A 17,516-nucleotide genomic window follows, 5' to 3' on the forward strand; every position below is an offset into this window, starting at 1 on the left:
TTCCATCTGGCCACTCTACTATAAAGGCCTGATTGGTGGAGTGCTGCAGAGATGGTTGTCCTTCTGGAAGGTTTTTCCATCTCCACAGAGGAACTCTAGAACTCTGTCAGTGTGACTATTAGGTTCTTGGTCACCTCCCCGACCAAGGCCCTTCTCCCCCTATTGCTCAGTTTGGCCAGGCAGCCAGCTCTAGGAAGAGTCTTGGTGGTTCCAAACTTCTTCAATTTAAGAATGATGGAGGCCACTGTGCTCTTGGGGACCTTCAATGCTGCAGAAATGTTTTGGTACCTTTCCCCAGATCTGTGCCTCGACACAATCCTGTCTCCACGGACAATTCCTTCGACCTCATGGCTTGGTTTTTGCTTTGACATGCACGGTCAACTCAGACCTTATATAGACAGGTGTGTGCCTTTCCAAATCATGTCCAATCAATTGAACTTACAACAGGTGGTCGCCAATCAAGTTGTAGAAACATCTCAAGGATGATCAATGGAAACTTAATGCACCAGAGCTCAATTTCGAGTCTCATAGCAAGGGGTCTGAATACTTATGTAAATAAGGCATCTGTTTTTTATTTTTAATACATTTGCAAAAATGTCTAAAAACCTGTTTCCACTTCGTCATTTTGGGGTATTGTGTGTAGATTGATGAGCAAAATGTTTTATTTAATACATTTTAGAATAAGGCTGTAACGTAACAAAATGTGGAAAAAGTCAAGGGGTCTGAATAATTTCCGAATGGACAGTATATACAAAAGTATGTGGACAGCCCTTCAAATTAGTGGATTTGTCTATTACAGCCACGCCCGTTGCTGACAGGTGTATAAAATCTTGCACACAGCCATGCAATCTCCATAGACAATTATTGGTAGGAGAATGGCCTTAGTGAAGAGCTCAGTGACTGTCAACGTGGCACCGTCATAGGATGCAACCTTTCCAACAAGTCAGTTCATCAAATTTCTGCACTGCTAGTGCTGTTATTGTGAAGTGGAAACGTCTAGGAGCAACAACGGCTCAGACGCGAAGTGGTAGGCCACACAAGCTCACAGAACGGGACCGGCGAGTGCTGAAGCGCATAAAAATCTGTCCTCGGTTGCAACAATCACTACCGAGTTCCAAACTGCCTCTGGAAGCAAGGTCAGCAAAATAACTTTGTCAGGAGCTTCATGAAATGGGTTTCCATGGCCAAGCAGGCGCCCACAAGCCTAAGATCACCATGCGCAATGACAAGCATCGCTGGAGTGGTGTGAAGCTCGCCGCCATTGGACTCTGGAGCAGCATAAACGCGTTCCCTGAAGTGATGAATCACGCTTCACCATCTGGACGAATCTAGGTTTGGCAGATGCCAGGAGAACGCTACCTGCCTGAATGCACAGTGCTGACTTTAAAGTTTGGTGGAGGAGGAATAATGATCTGGGGCTGTTTTTCATGGTTCGGGCTAGGCCCCTTAGTTCAAGTGAAGGGAAATGGTAACACTACATCATACAATGACATTCTAGATGATTCTGTACTTCCAATTTTGTGGCAACAGTTTGGGGAAGGCCCTTTCTTCTTTCAGCATGACAATGCCCCCGTGCACAAAGCGAGGTCCATACAGAAATGGTTTGTCGAGATCGGTGTGGAAGAACCTGACTGGCCTGAAATCAACACCATCGAATATCTTTGGGATGAATTGTAGCGCCGAATGCGAGCCAGGCATCAGTGCCCGACCTCACTAATGCTCTTGTTGCTTAATGGAAGCAACTCCCTGCAGCAATGTTCCAACATCTAGTGGAAAGCCTTCCCAGAAGAGTGGAGGCTTTTATAGCAGCAAGGGGGGGGGGGGGAAATCAACTCCATATTGACGCCCATGATTTTGGAATGAGATGTTTGACGAGCAGGTGTCCACATACTTTTGGTCATGTAGTGTTGAGAGAAACCACAGGGAACGGGACATCATTTTTAAGGCCTTACAGTTGCTTAGATACCTTTGTATGTAGTGGGTCTAGTTAAGGCTTAAGATGTTTGATACGTCTTGACAACCAACTGACTGGCCAAACATCATTTGTTTCTTCACTGTAACTTTCATTACATTGAGAGCAGGTTGCTGGTCCCTTTTCACATATCCTCTTTTACCTGATGTATCTGGTCCTGTCCCTGAGGTACCTATTCACTCATAAGTCCGGTGTGTGCGCGTCTGCCTATTAACTTGGCTGGGTTCTTGGACTGCATAGCTTTCAGTAATCATCAAGGCTGTGATGTCACACACTGGCATCACTGATTTGACTAGTAGCTGATGTCACTATCGGGTCGTGATTAGAAGCACTATGCTTTGCGATAAAGTAAACTGTTAACCATCTAGTAAACTAAATATTCTCTCAGTCACTGACCAGCCCATCAGGCCAAACATTTGCCAATAAACGCGCACGCACGTGTACACATGCACGCGCGCACACACGGTGCTAGGACGTCACCCTTGCAGGAAAAAGCTTGTGAATAATAAGAGGCTTGTTGTTGCAGGACAGGACATAGTGTTTGAGGACAGAGTCTGATGGGAACACAACCTGGTCTCAGAGCATTGCGTATTATTCTGTAAGTAAATCCGTATAGCCCACATGTTACATTTGGCATGGTTAATTAAGACAGATAGTAACTTAAGGACAAAACAAAAGTAGGGTGGTTGGTCAGGCGTATAATGCGAAAGTCTAGCAACCCAAAAGGTTGTGAGTTCGAATCGCATCACAGACAACTTTAGTATTTTAGCAACTTTTAAACGACTTACTACTTTTTTGGCTACTTTGAAACTAATTAGCATGTTAGCTAACACTTCCCCTAACCTTAATTCTTTAACCTAACTCCTAAACATAACCCTAACCCCTAGCCTAGCTAATGTTAGCCACCTAGCTAGAATTCTTAACATTTCATACGTTTTTCAAATTCGTAACTTATGCTGCATTTTGCACATTCGTAACAATGTACAGTCTAATACGAATTGTAATTTGTAACATCCACAAATGAATACATACCATACGAAACGTAACATATGATACTACATGGAGTGCGTTGGATTTAAGTACAGAATAATCCGAAATGCTGTGAGATCAGGTTGGGGAACAACATACATATAGAGAAACATTTAAATCGTATCTACAGTCATCTCTGGGGACATGCTCTGTGTGTGCACACGTTGTGTGCTTCAAGTTAAACACTGACCCCATTTTACAGGATACGTAAGGTCACAGTCTAGGAAGTAGAGTATTGAGAAATTGAATTATTTTACTTCACTTATCTAGATAATAGATATGAATATTCGATAATGTATTATCTAAAGCAGGGCTCTCCAACCCTGTTCCTGGAGAGCTACCGTCTTGCAGGTATTTTTGCACCATCCCTAATCTAGCGCACATAACTAATAATTAGCTGGTTGATAAACTGAAATCAGGTTAGTTACAACTGGGGTTGGAGCGAAAACCTACAGGAGGGTAGCTCTCCACGAACATGGTTGGAGATCCCTGATCTAAAGTGATACTGTAACAGTATATTGATCAATGCACGAAGTTACTGTAGATACCGACCCTAAAATCAATGTCCACTTGTACCTGAAGTTAATGAATAATAAAGGTTTGAATTTGAAACAGCTTGAGGACTCTTTGGTTCCGCTGTTGATCTCAGAGTGGATAAGCAAGGCCCCTGAATGGATTTGAATTCATAGCCGCTTCATTCTTTTTCACACTCCTTATTAAATTAAAGCTGGTAAGTGAATTGATGTGGTGGGCGCCAAACCTCCCTGAGACGAGAACTCTAGACCGCTGCTCTCTAGAGTTAATCCTAATGTGCACACACGCATGGGCACACACAGTAGCGGCGTCGCTGTGATTGCCCCAGGGCTCTTGTGTGTGTGTGTGTGTGTGTGTGTGTGTGTGTGTGTGTGTGTGTGTGTGTGTGTGTGTGTGTGTGTGTGTGAGACCAAAGAGCTGAGTGACTCAGAGATCACGGGTTGGAGGGGGGGGCATGCATGAGGCAGCTCACACAAGGACACGCGCACAGACATCCTCCGCGCACACACACACACTTGCACATACATGCACACAAACAAACAGCAACTCTCACACACACACACACACACACACCGAGACATAAATAGCAACACACCAGAGACAATCCCCTGCTGGCGTCACATATTGATGTGTCCCGAGTTTGCTTTCCTGCCATTCCATCTGCCCCCCCACTCCTAATCCTACACTCTGTTCTGTTCATCCCTGCACAGTGGACACACGCGTGCACATGAACGCATGCACACACACACAAGCACCATACACTTTCAGCACATCCTCTGTAGTATAGGCCTATGACCAATACATCCCTTCACTAACATAAAACACAGTACGTTCGACACACACAGATTTCAAATCTAACGTGTGTATTTCTCTACCGCCGTCTGTGCTCATTTCAAAATGTGACTCCAATTCTCTGGATAAATTCAGCATCTTCACATTTAATGAGAAGGAAGGCGGCGCGCATGTGAGCGCACGTGTTGGGCCGGAGGCAGTGCTTCCCTATACAACTCCCTCCACATTCCTCCCCTCATTTTCACATGGCGTTTGCGGTAGATCTATGGTGCGGGTGCGTCCATGCCAGTGTCTGTGTTTAGAACATCTCTTTACAACGGCAACGGTAGAGACATTTGCTTTGGTCGCTAGATTTATACATGAAATGTCATTATATAACGTCTAACTCTTCCTCTCTACATATGACACACTGTTATGCAATCCCCCAGAGGCAGTGTTAAAAAAATTATTCGGGATGAACTAAGTGCTGTATTGTGTATCTGGAAAATGTTACGGACATTGTTACAAACCCACACACAGAAATCCCCCTCGTACACACTAGGGAACAGGGAGGAACATGGACTGACCGTTTCTCATCTCCCTCTGATGAGTTGGGGTCCTCGACGTTGGAAATGGGCTCCATTCACCTCAATTCCATCCAGCGGCCAATGAGCGGAGACTGAGGGCGGGCCCCAACCTCACTAGCCTGCTCAGCATTCGCAGTTGGCCCCGTCAAACGACGGCCATCGATGGACGGCAGCGGTGAAGCGTTCCCCGGAGATGGTTGTGTGGAACATCGGTGGGGCAGGCCCACCCCTGGTTCTAGAGGCTAGCACGTGATGTGCTGAGAAGAGGAGACCCAGCTGAAACCTGTGAGGGAACAGAGAAATTAGAGACATAAAATATACGACATACAGTAGGGAACAAATGCATTATGAGACCACTGGTAACCTTTAGGAATTTATAATAGCTGTTACATCTAAAAGGTTTATTAATAGCTGTTGATCAATTCTACTGAAAATCATTTGTCTAGGAAACTTTTCCTTTGAGCTTTTCTAGGAACAGTGTCCTGAGTGAGTGGCTAATGGATTTATAATGCTTATCCTCAAAAAGCCACAATTCTGAGTTTGTGTTGCAGCCCAACTGCAGTCCCTCAAATTGGTTATAATTTATAGATGGAGCTATGGATCCAAGGACTGATAGCTCATGAGATCAATATGATAACACAAATATTTTAAAAAGCTATACATTGTTTCTACACAAATTCAAAAGACAGAAGAAAAAAACCACACGGAGTAAAACAAGCTTATATTTTGGTTTATGATAGTGTAAGACAGTTGAACTAAGCTCATGTGACTTTTATAAGTTACATTCTTCAAGAATCAAATGGGTTTGTATCTTCAACTGAAATGCCCAATGAGCAGCAATAAATATCCCAGATTGCCCCTTAAACCTATGTTAAGTGCGTGTCCTGCCTGTGTTGTGTCTGTAAACTGGTTAGCCTGCATACAGAGTCACGGTCAGACTTGTGTCATCTAGGATCAAGGTATTGTGCAACGCCGCGCGTCGACTCAACAGCCAATGGATCCATTGCTGATCAATGCATTAGTCAAACACTGAACAGAATCTCTGAACAAGCTACTGTTTAGTGACCTATACCTAATTTAATCAATGCTTTGAAATAGATGAAACATCTGGAACGGAAAAAGGGGGGTGTGGCAAGACAGGTTCATTGAGTACACTGGAAGATAGATCTAGGAGGCACCACCAGTACAGAGCTTGCTCAGAAATGGCGTACGTATGTACAGTCATGGCCAAAAGTTTTGAGAATGACACAAATATTCATTTTCAAAGTCTGCTGTCTCAGTTTGTATGACGGCAATTTGCATATACTCCAGAATGTTATGAAGAGTGATCAGATGAATTGCAATTAATTGCATAGTCCGTCATTGCAATGCAAATAAACTGAATCCCCAAAAAACATTACCACTGCATTTCAGCCCTGCCACAAAAGGACCAGCTGACATCATGTCAGTGATTCTCTCATTAACACAGGTGTGAGTGTTGACGAGGACAAGGCTGGAGATCACTCGGTCATGCTGATTGAGTTCAAATAACAGACTGGAAGCTTCAAAAGGAGTGTGGTGTTTGGAATCATTGTTCTTCCTCTGTCAACCATGGTTACCTGCAAGGAAACACGTGCCGTCATCATTGCTTTGCACAAAAAGGGCTTCACAGGCAAGGATATTGCTGCCAGTAAGATTGCACCTAAATCAACCATTTATCAGATCATCAAGAACTTCAAGGAGAGTGGTTCAATTGTTGTGACGAAAGCTTTAGGGCTCGCAAGAAAGTCCAGCAAGCACCAGGACCATTTCCTAAAGTTGATTCAGCTGCGGGATCGGGGCACCACCAGTACAGAGCTTGCTCAGGAATGGCAGCAGGCAGGTGTGAGCGCATCTGCACGCACAGTGAGGCTTTTGGAGGATGGCCTGGTGTCAAGAAGGGCAGCAAAGAAACCACTTCTCTCCAGGAAAAACATCAGGGACAGACTGATATTCTGCAAAAGGTACAGGGATTGGACTGCTGAGGACTGGGGTAAAGTAATTTTCTCTGATGAATCCCCTTTCCGATTGTTTGGGGCATCTGGAGAAAAGCTTGTCTGGAGAAGACAAGGTGAGCGCTACCATCAGTCCTGTGTCATGCCAACAGTAAAGCATCCTGAGACCATTCATGTGTGGGGTTGCTTCTCAGCCAAGGGAGTGGGCTGACTCACAATTATGCCTAAGAACACAGCCATGAATAAAGAATGGTACCAACACATCCTCCGAGAGCAACTTCTCCCAACCATCCAGGAACAGTTTGGTGACGAACAATGCCTTTTCCAGCATGATGGAGCACCTTGCCATAAGGCAAAAGTGATAACTGAGTGGCTTGGGAACAAAACATCAATATTTTGGGTCCATGGCCAGGAAACTCCCCAGACCTTAATCCCATTGAGAACTTGTGGTCAATCCTCAAGAGGCGGGTGGACAAACAAAAACCCACAAATTCTGACAAACTGCAAGCATTGATTATGCAAGAATGGGCTGCCATCAGTCAGGATGTGGCCCAGAAGTTAATTGACAGCATGCCAGGGTGGATTGCAGAGGTCTTGAAAAAGAAGGGTCAACACTGCAAATGTTGACTCTTTGCATCAACTTCATGTAATTGTCAATAAAAGCCTTTGACACTTATGAAATGCTTGTAATTATACTTCAGTATTCCATAGTAACATCTGACAAAAATATCTAAAGACACTGAAGCAGCAAACTTTGTGGAAATTCATTTTTGTGTCATTCTCAAAACTTTTGGCCACGACTGTATGTATATATAGAGTAGATCTCTACTGTATCAATATTGCAATGACTAGTACTGGTCAGGACAGCCTGTACAGCTCTACTAAAACAGACAGAAAACAGACCGTTTCCCCAGTAATCACTTCACTTCTGTTGCTTTGACAGTAGATGGCGCGTGTGTGATTTCAGGTCAGACCTTGCTCACCCTCTATAGCACATGATGTAAAGCACTGCCGAGAGAGAGACAAGGAAGATTTGAATTGACCGTTAATTTGAGAAATTTACCGGACCCATATTCGTTGGGTGCGTAACCCATTAGGGCGTCTACTCACTGTGCTCGGAATGTCATCAATCACATTTCGATTATGGTAATTCACCTTAACACAAGTCAGGCTATCAGCGCGTCTCCCACCACATTACCATGTGGGCTGGAGGCAGAAGGCTGTTCATTTTGAAAACAAAGAGGTAATTGTTTGAAACCTGAATGTTTTACTACATGAAGACTAATGAAAATACACAAGTGTCAATTTAATTCCACTAAATTATGCAAATGATCCTATAGACCGATAAGTATGACCATCAAATGTATTTCCATCAGCGAATGAAAAATATTATTTTGCAAACGACTCTTTTCTCCCATTTAACGTGGATGGCAACAATTTAATTGGGTTTTCTTTTTTTTTTTCCTAGCCAAAAGCTGCCATTTACCGACTAACGTTAACACTGACGCACACACACACACACACACACACACACACAGGTTTGACTCATAATGTCCGCGGGGCGGGCGTGTTTAAGTCATGAAATATTGTGTGGATGAAGGACGGGTGGTTGGCGGGCGGGTTGAATAAAAATAAAAATGCATTAAAAATCCATAAATGTATAAGTCTTGTGCAATTCATATCTGTAGGCTACATTGAGGTTTTTCTTTCATTCTGGTGCGTAGCCTAAACCTAAGCTTTAGGGCCTAACTGTAGCAGTGTTGGCAGATTGGCAGATGCTTTTGGGAACTTGGGCAGTTCAAAAATAAATAAAGACAATACAAGTTGTGTCTAGTAAAATGTTAATGCCGAGTGCAGGACTCTCTCCATTTACAGACATCAGTATCAAGACCATCTGTCAGTCTGGACTTCATCACATCATCTTGCAAGTCTCCATGTGCTGGCTCCATAGATGCATATGTGAACACATACACTGTCACTGTTCTATTACCAATGGCAGTTAGGATAGGTGATACCTGACAAACAAACAGTTTGAACAGCTCAGACTAAACCTACCTAATTCTGGTCTCCCCATCGACGACCGTTGGTGATACTGGTTGGTCCCACACAAACACAGAGCACTGATTGCATTATAAAATGGTGGTTATGATTACGATTTGGAGGCACAGTTGAAAAGGTAACGCACTGGATTAATTCGAAAATTATAGCAGTACTTTTTACAATGCGTGATAAATAAGAGGTGTGGCTTATGAGTGTGAGAAGAGGGTGAAATTGCATGTCTCACACCCAATGCGTGAGAGTTGGCAGCACCGCTTCAGTCATCAGAGCAGTAACTCGGTCCAAGCTAATTCTAGGTCATCACTTCATACCACAGCCACAAAGTCATACAGGGCGCCTATTTCGACAATTAGCTTTTAAACCTTAACCACACTACTAACCTTTAACCTGATGCCTTACCTTAAATTAAGACCAAAAAGCAAATTTTTGTTTTCATGGAATGTTTACGATATAGCCACTGTGGGTGTGGAAACCCTAATTCTATGTGTTACAGATGTAGACTGACTGTAGCTCCAGATTGTTACAGTTTGTTGCTCCTAGTTCACTGTATTAGTCAGACTCAAACATGAGTTAACTGCCACCATTATTTTGTTTTGCCCTAGGCAATACAGAATACACTTGTATAAGCTACAAATTAACGTGCAAATCCAACTTGTAGGCTAATGTTAGCTATCTAGCCAACATGACCTAGCCTGTAGCTAGCTAGCAGTATCTAGACAATACACAATAAAACTTGTATGAGCTACGACTTAAGTTGTAATGAGGTAGCTAGCGCTAGCTACGCTAACGTTAGCTAAAACATTAGCTCGCCTGCCTCGCTAGCTAGCCTGTAAATGGGACAATATTTTTATGTTGCACATCTTTTAGTTGCCTCATTAAATTATTTCTATACGTTTTATATGTATTCATACCCTTTAGTTGGTTTGAGTTCATAGAAATTGCGCTATTGACCTTGTCCCATGTACGTTGTGTAATACTGATGGTCCTAAATAGCCCCATAAAAATATTGAATATCTAACCAAATTGACCATGGGTATTAAGATCTGGTTGCATGCAGCTGCGCTCCGAATTGATGATTACTTGGGTGCTGCCAGCTGTGGGCATGATTAAAATAATAATCAAAACAATTTATTTTCCTACACTAGCCTTTCTGGCTATTGTTTCTCAATTATTTTCTTTTCTTTTCATTAATCCCTAGCCTTTACATGTCTCTCTTCTGTTCACATTTCTTGCTCCTCTCAATTACTATGCTGTGATTTACTGCGGGGACAATTACTAATCTTTTGGTTTACATGCCTCGGGGCAGGGAATTTAGCCTACTAAGTATTACTGCGGCAGAAATTTCAGACATTTTCTGGCTGCTGATCTTTCTGACTTGATTAATAACTCATTTTTCTCTTCTGCTTAATTGCATTCTCTCTGAGCGTCTTACTCTACTGCTCTCTCCCTCAGACATATATATATATATATATGTCTATCTCTGTGTCTGTCTCTTGATTGTGTAGCTCTATATTTCTCTCGCTCTAATATTGTACTCTGTATTCTGTCTTCCCGTGTAGCGCTCTCCCCGTTTGGTTATTGCTTAGATTAGGATCGGTACTTATTTATTTCAGAATTATTATTATTTGATTAGATATTATGCATTGTACCACAAATACCAGCGCAAAAAAAAAGGTCACAACAGTTATCAAAGTCCAAAAAAGTAATAAACAAATCCAATTCTAATATAATTTTTTTAACATTGCATTCAGGCCAAAGAGTTCAATCTTGGTTTCATCAGACCAGATAATCTTGTTTCTCATGACCTGAGAGTCCTTTGGATGCCTTTTGGCAAACTCCAAGCAGGCTGTCATGTGCCTTTTACTGAGTAGTGTATTCCATCTGGCCACTCTACCATAAGGGTCTGATTGGTGGAGTGCTGCAGAGATGGTTGTCCTTCAGGAAGGTTCCCCCATCTCCACAGAGGAACTCTGGAGCTCTGTCCGAGTGACAGTTGGGTTCTTGGTCACTTCCCTGACCAAGGCCCTTCTCTCCCGATTGCTCAGTTTGGCCGGACGACCAGCACTAGGAAGAGTCTTGGTGGTTCCAAACTTCTTCCATTTAAGAATGTAGGCCATTGTGTTCTTGGGGACCTTCAATGCTGCAGACATTTTTTGGTACCCTTCCCCGGATCTGTGCCTCACCACAATCCTGTCTCGAAGCTCTGCAGATAATTCTTTCGACCTCATGGCTTGGTTTTTGCTCTGACATGCACTGTCAACCGTGGGACCTTATATAGACAGGTGTGTGCCTTTCCAAATCAATTAAATTTACCACAGGTGGTCTCCAATCAAGTTGTAGATCCATCTCAAGGATGATCAATGGAAATCAGGTGCATCTGAACTCAATTTCAAGTCTCATAGGAAAGGGTCTAAATTCTTCTGTAAATCATTATTTATAAATTGCAAACATTTTGAAGTCTGTCTGAATATTTTCCGAATGTACTGTATACCCTCTAATATATCAATGGAAAGCTTACATTCACAGCTTGCCATTAGACATTTTTGGAATGTTCAAGTCAACAGAACCTTGACCTTTGACCTCTAGGGTATAAATCGCTTAAAAAAGGAAACCCTGATACATTAATCTTTGTTTGACAAGTGGTTCTGAAAGGTCATACAATTACCTTTGAAATTATATATAATATAAACAACTTTGAAAGCACCAGCTACAACTAGTGTTTAAAAATAGGCCATATTGTACTATTAACAGAATGCTTGAAGCTTAGCCACAGAATTCTATGTAGTGGGGCAGATATGTTTTTAGATTGTAACTTTGGTGACCACATTTCACACACACTGCTAGAACGGGGTTTTAAAAAGATGGAAGAAGATACAGGGCCATCACAGGATTCACATATTAACCCCACAGAAGCCCTTTTCCAATATGGCCAACTTTTGGGCTCCCGAGTGGCGCAGAGGTCTAAGGCACTTCACCTCAGTACTAGAGGTGTCACTGCAGACCCTGAATAGATCCCGGGCTGTATCACAACCGTCCTTGATCGGGAGTCCCATAGGGCGGCACATACTTGGCCCAGCGTCGTCCTGGTTAGGGTTTGGCCGGTGTAGGCCGTCATTGTAAATAACAATTTGTTCTTAACCGACTTGCCTAGTTAAATTAAAAAAATTAAACTTAATACGGTCTTAATTATATCAATTTTGCATTACCATACCTGTATGAAATATATTGTAGCATGCCCAATATCATAACATGTTCATAGTGATGTAGAGCACACAACCAAATGAGCCAGCTGTGCAGATATGGAAGAATGTGCCTAAAAATCTGTCCGAATCACTGATTTCTAAAGATGTCACGATCAATAACTGTAATATTTTATCTTCAAACATGTCAAATGGATATGTACAAGTGAACAGTCATGGATGTGAGCTGACTGAAATGAGATACGTTATCCTATTAACTGTCGCTGGTTGCTCAGCTCCGAGAATAACTCTTTGTCCAAAACCATCTAATAGAAACATGGAGGCTTTATTCCCCGGTGGGGAAAGGAAAAGGAGATAAGTCGCCCTGGATAAGAGCGTCTGTCAAATGACTAAAATGTAAATGTTAAATGAGATAAGGAGGAGGAGGCGGCGGCAGGGTGGACGAGAAGCAGAAGGAGAGGAAGGGGTCTTGATGGTAAAAGCGGCAGATGCATGGCCTCCTAAGCGAGGATCGGGGGGGGGGGTTAGAGGGAGTGGAACCACTCACATCAACACTCTATAAAAGATGGAAGTTCTACTTTCATCGTATTCCCCCCTCCCCTTCTCTTTCTTCTCTATAACCAGAAGGTAGTCATGTTCTATATGTTGAGCTATATTTGAGTGTGTGTGTGTGTGTGTGTGTGTGGGGGGTGTAGAATGGTAATGTAAATCTTTATGTGGTGCAGCCATCTGCTCATGGTGGGAAGTCTGTGGCTTAAGCACCAGCTATCTTCATACTAACGGTCTCACGTTACATCTACTGTACATCGCGTGTAGGTGGTGTTTTTGGCCCTGTGTTTTGCTGGTCTGCCTAAAAACAGGGGCTCAGCTCAATTCAATCAAAATCATAGGACATAAAGACCTAGCTACTTCTACCAGGTGCTTCCTCACCAGGTACATGCCTGTGTGTGTGTGTGTGTGAGATCGAATGGGTTGTGTGTGTGCATTCCTGCATGCACTTGCATGCGTGCGTTGAGCCACAAGTGGGACGTCTAGTGTTAATTCTGATGGAGCATACTCGTCACAGAGCTCCTAATACCTCCGGAACAGGAGCAATGACTCCCAGGCAGCTGCCCTGGCCAAGGGGTTGGTTTGGCGGCTAGTCAGTCCACTTAGCCTGCATGCCTGGCAGCTTTCATGAACGGGCATGCCCAAAACCCCTGCCTGGATGCGTCGCCACCCAAAACACACAGCACAGGGAATCCTCTTCCCCTAGCTGCAACCAGACTGTCTGTGTGTACTGTGTTTGTGTGCGTGTGTTTGAGAGTGTGTGACAAAAGCGGGCCCTAAGCCACAAGCACTCAGGTAAGAGTATGAGCCCAAGGTGAGAGTGCTACACAGATACGCACGCACACTTCCCTTTGCAGTGAGGCTGACTGAATTTGCATTCCAGTGTTCACAGTACACCATCAAAAATTAGAACATTTCATATACACCAACCAGAGACGGAGATCAATGGTGCTGCTGAGAAGGGAAATGAAAACCTCTCCCTCCACCTCTCGTGAAAAAGGAAGCTGGACTGTTGAACGTACTGTGAGATCGCATAAGATACGGTTGTTACTGTAATGAATGCTTCAGAAAGGCCGCAGTGTTAAAAACAGCAACACAGAGCATACCTGTGGGGAGTGACAGATGGGCCCGCGTCCTAAATGCCACCCTATTCCCTTTATAGTGCACTTCTTTTGATCAGGGCCCATAGCGGTTTTATCAAAGGTAGTGCACTATATAGGAACTTGGGTGCCATTTGGGATGCAGACAGGGTCTACGGTAGATACCTGTATTGTTCTCCAGGGAGAGGTGACTGGGAGAGGAGGGGCAGAGGTAGGGTGGTGGAGGGTCTCTGGTTTCCTTTTAGCCATAATCTTGCGTGACTGCGAACAATGTACTTCAAAAGGCGAGGCCGCCCTGGCCTTCTTTAGGGCCCCTGTAAAACCGAGCCCACCCTACAATATCAACGAACATGAAAAGACCCTAAGGGTACACAGTGATTGCAAAAGCAATAACGGCAGGAATATGGGGATAGGTGTGTGAGGAGGCACCCAAGTTCCAGTATGGGAAGCAGAAAGCACACCAGACCTCGGAGCTAACCATCCATGTGTAGAAACCCTTTAACGGTGAATAGGTTTAAAAAAATAATCATGATCTCTCTCTCTCTGGAAAAAAACCAGAACCACAACGCTCAGTCAAACTTGACCCATACACACCTCTAACACCCAATCCCCCCCGGGTCCAGTTAGAAAGTGTTGACGTGAGCCTAACCATGTCTAAGATTCTCTACCGCACTTGGTCTGCCTTCCACATCTCATCCACACAGAGGTGGAATGTATGTATGTATGTATGTATGTGTGTATATATATATATATATATATATATATATATAGTTGTGTTAGTTTATTAAAAGGTTAAAGCATTCCAAATGGATTAAAGTTTAAAGCCCCAGACTACAGGCCGGGATCACGCCTCCTGCCGTCGGTGTGTCGGCACGGTAACAAGCTGTAAATCAGTTGGCCAACGCAGTGTTCCCAACCAGAGAATCCCTGCTATTCATTGGGGGGGGAGACGTGGTAATCCTTACACAGAACAGACAATATATTAATTTCTACCAGTATTTATCAGTGAGAATTAAGGACAGGTTAGTAGACAGGCCTTTGTATCTGTATCAATCAATCCAACTTTATTTACTATATAAAGCTGAGACGTTACTAAAAAGGCATTTAAAGCGGAGATCCACGAAGGTAAAAAAAAGTCACTGGTCGCCCCAGGCGCATTTGTTGTTGTATTTGTATAATAAAAAATAAAAAAAGGAGTTGAGCATCCAGTGACATAACAAAAGATGCTGGTGCATACGCTGCTGTTCAATTGTGCGTGTAATGATGTACAATGATGACCAAGGGAATAAAACAGTGTTGGTTGTTTAGCTTTGACTTTAGGAAAGGCATTGGTAATTTTGTATGTGTTGGGGTGGGGGGGTTCTGCATGTCATTACAATTGTGGAATACTTCTAGTTCTGTGGACACATCAACAACTGGACATCAACTGCAGACTTCCTAACTTGAAGCTGACGTTTAGCATGTGTGATGTATATGGAACTGGGGCTTGGAGGGAATAGTAAGCTAGACCTGTTGGCTGGTGCTAAGCAGACCAGGCCTGTTATTAAAATATGGGCTGCTTTCAGACTTGATATACTGTACATGCTGCTTTCTGACTTCATATACTGTGCGGGTGTGAATTCTTGTTCTCCATGCATCCATCCATCCGTCTGTCTGACAAGTCGTCAGAGCCTTGAAGCCTGCCACATGAGGCTAACATCTGCTGGACTTCCCCCGTGAGTATCTCAAGTCCCTTTATGGCTCCTTAAAAGGATAGTTCACTCCAAAATCAAGGTGTTTTTCAGACGTTTTAGGACCTCAAATGTGGTCAAATGTCGAGATGAGTCCCACACCATCTGTTGTGTATATCCAGCTGTAAGCCTCAATCCCAAATAAAATGGGAAAGAAAGGCACCATCCGAAATGATGACATAAGACATCCAGCTACATCTATACAACAGATGGCACGGGTCATGCCACAGAGTCATCTCAAACGTTTGACCACTTTCAGGGCCTGAGCAACAACATCAATAAATAAAAATGTTCATTTTTGTGTCAATTGTTCCTTTAAATCCGGAATCTGACTGACAACAGGGCAAAGGTCGTGATGGAGCATGAAGGTATAGTTTATCAATACTGCAGGTCTACCTGTGGAACAACCCGGTTCTCGTGGCCGCGGCCACGACCAGGGCTAGTCAGTATTATTCCAGAGCAGTGGTGTGGTGGGCGGAACGTTCCGCAGGGTTCCGGAGTGTTACAGAGTGTGTCTGGCCTGGAACTCCCCACCAGCAGCAGGGCAGTAGGCCCCAGGTGGGATTTATGAAGTGTTAAGAATGTTTTGATCTCAAAACGTGATGCAGGCCATCTGGGAGCAGTCTACACCCCACTGGCGCCTCCATGATGCCTCATCCTCCCATCAATCCACCCACTCCCCCTACAGAAAACACTCAGTGTATCTAATATACAGGGAGGGAGCTTGGGTAGGGTAGGAGAGTTAAAAAGTTGGAGACCATGCCCTCTTTTCACGAGCCACAAGGCCCCCACAACAATCTCCATCTGGCCCCAGGCAGGCTGTCACATTCCTTCCCCAGAACACCCTACCCAACTCCACCAAATATGGATTGGGCCGTTACAGTCGGTACTTCTACTTCTATCCTCCTGATTCCCGCTTACAAGCAAAAATGTAAGCATGAAGCACCAGTGACTCAGTCAATAAAAAAGTGGTCAGATGAAGCAGATGCTAAGCCACAGGACTGTTTTGCTATCACAGACTGGAATATGTTCCGGGATTCTTCCGATGGCATTGAGGAGTACAGCACATCAGTCACTGGCTTCATCAATAAGTGCATCGATGACGTCGTCCCCACAGTGACTGTATGTACATACTAGGGATGCACAATATAGTCAGTGAACATATCGGAATCGGATTTCTAGTTTAACGCCCGATGTGCAAAACCAATGTCAAAGCTGACGTGCATACCTATATAACAAAGGTACATGATGTAATGACAACACGCAAAATTCTGCGCTATACGTGCAACACAGAATTCCTAAGCTAGCCCACAATATCTGCCGTGTGGATCGAGCAGTCAACAAGTCAAGCAGTCATTTGAAAGAGTAGCAACATTTCAGCGAGACAACAAAGGCGAAATCCATTAAAGCCAAGATAATGAAACTCATTGCCCTTGACAATCAACCGTTCTCTGTCGTGGGTGATGTTGGCTTTCACCGACTGGTTGAGCACCGGTTAACACAACCAAGTGTGGCATTTTTCCGATGTTGCCCTACCGGAGTTACACAGTAATAGCTTCACTGCTATTAGCTTCACGACATACACACTATGGAACAGCCGTTTGGGTCTTTGCGTGTCAAAAAAGATACAGTAGCACTGTCAAAGAAGTATAAAAAAGTCAAACACCTGTGTATTTACAATACCACGTTGGTAATAAAGCGTCATTTGTTCGACCACAACTTCTGGGGTAGCTAGCTTTAGCTTGGTACCTAGCTAGCACCAATACAACCAGCCTGAAAACAATGACCAGTAAAAACTGCAGTCATTTTCATTATTCTTAGCAATGATTTAGGAATCCTTGTAAGTATTAGCAAATAGTAGAATTATGCCATACTTTTATTTTGAAGTCCACTATTAATCAAATAAGACCTGTCTTACAAATTAGGGTTATTTTAGATGACACCTAGTTATATAGTTAGCTAGCTAACTCTAGCTACTGAAACAAATGTCGTTTTGCTATGTTTTTGGGGAAG

General features: G+C 43.5%; 1 protein-coding gene across 2 annotated transcripts in view; it reads right to left on the reverse strand.

Moving 5' to 3' along the window:
• Positions 1–17,516, reverse strand: part of tr-alpha (thyroid hormone receptor alpha) — a 109,239-nt gene that overhangs the window by 21,317 nt on the left and 70,406 nt on the right. The window contains exon 3 of one of the 2 annotated variants that reach the window (XM_014192391.2): positions 4,894–5,176. In XM_014192391.2, the coding sequence (XP_014047866.1) occupies positions 4,894–4,949 (56 nt within the window). In that variant the 5' untranslated portion in view covers positions 4,950–5,176. 2 annotated transcript variants of the gene reach the window in all.

This window comes from Salmo salar, chromosome ssa03 (genome assembly GCF_905237065.1).
Source record: "Salmo salar chromosome ssa03, Ssal_v3.1, whole genome shotgun sequence".
In the NCBI taxonomy this organism is placed as follows: Eukaryota; Metazoa; Chordata; class Actinopteri; order Salmoniformes; family Salmonidae; genus Salmo; species Salmo salar.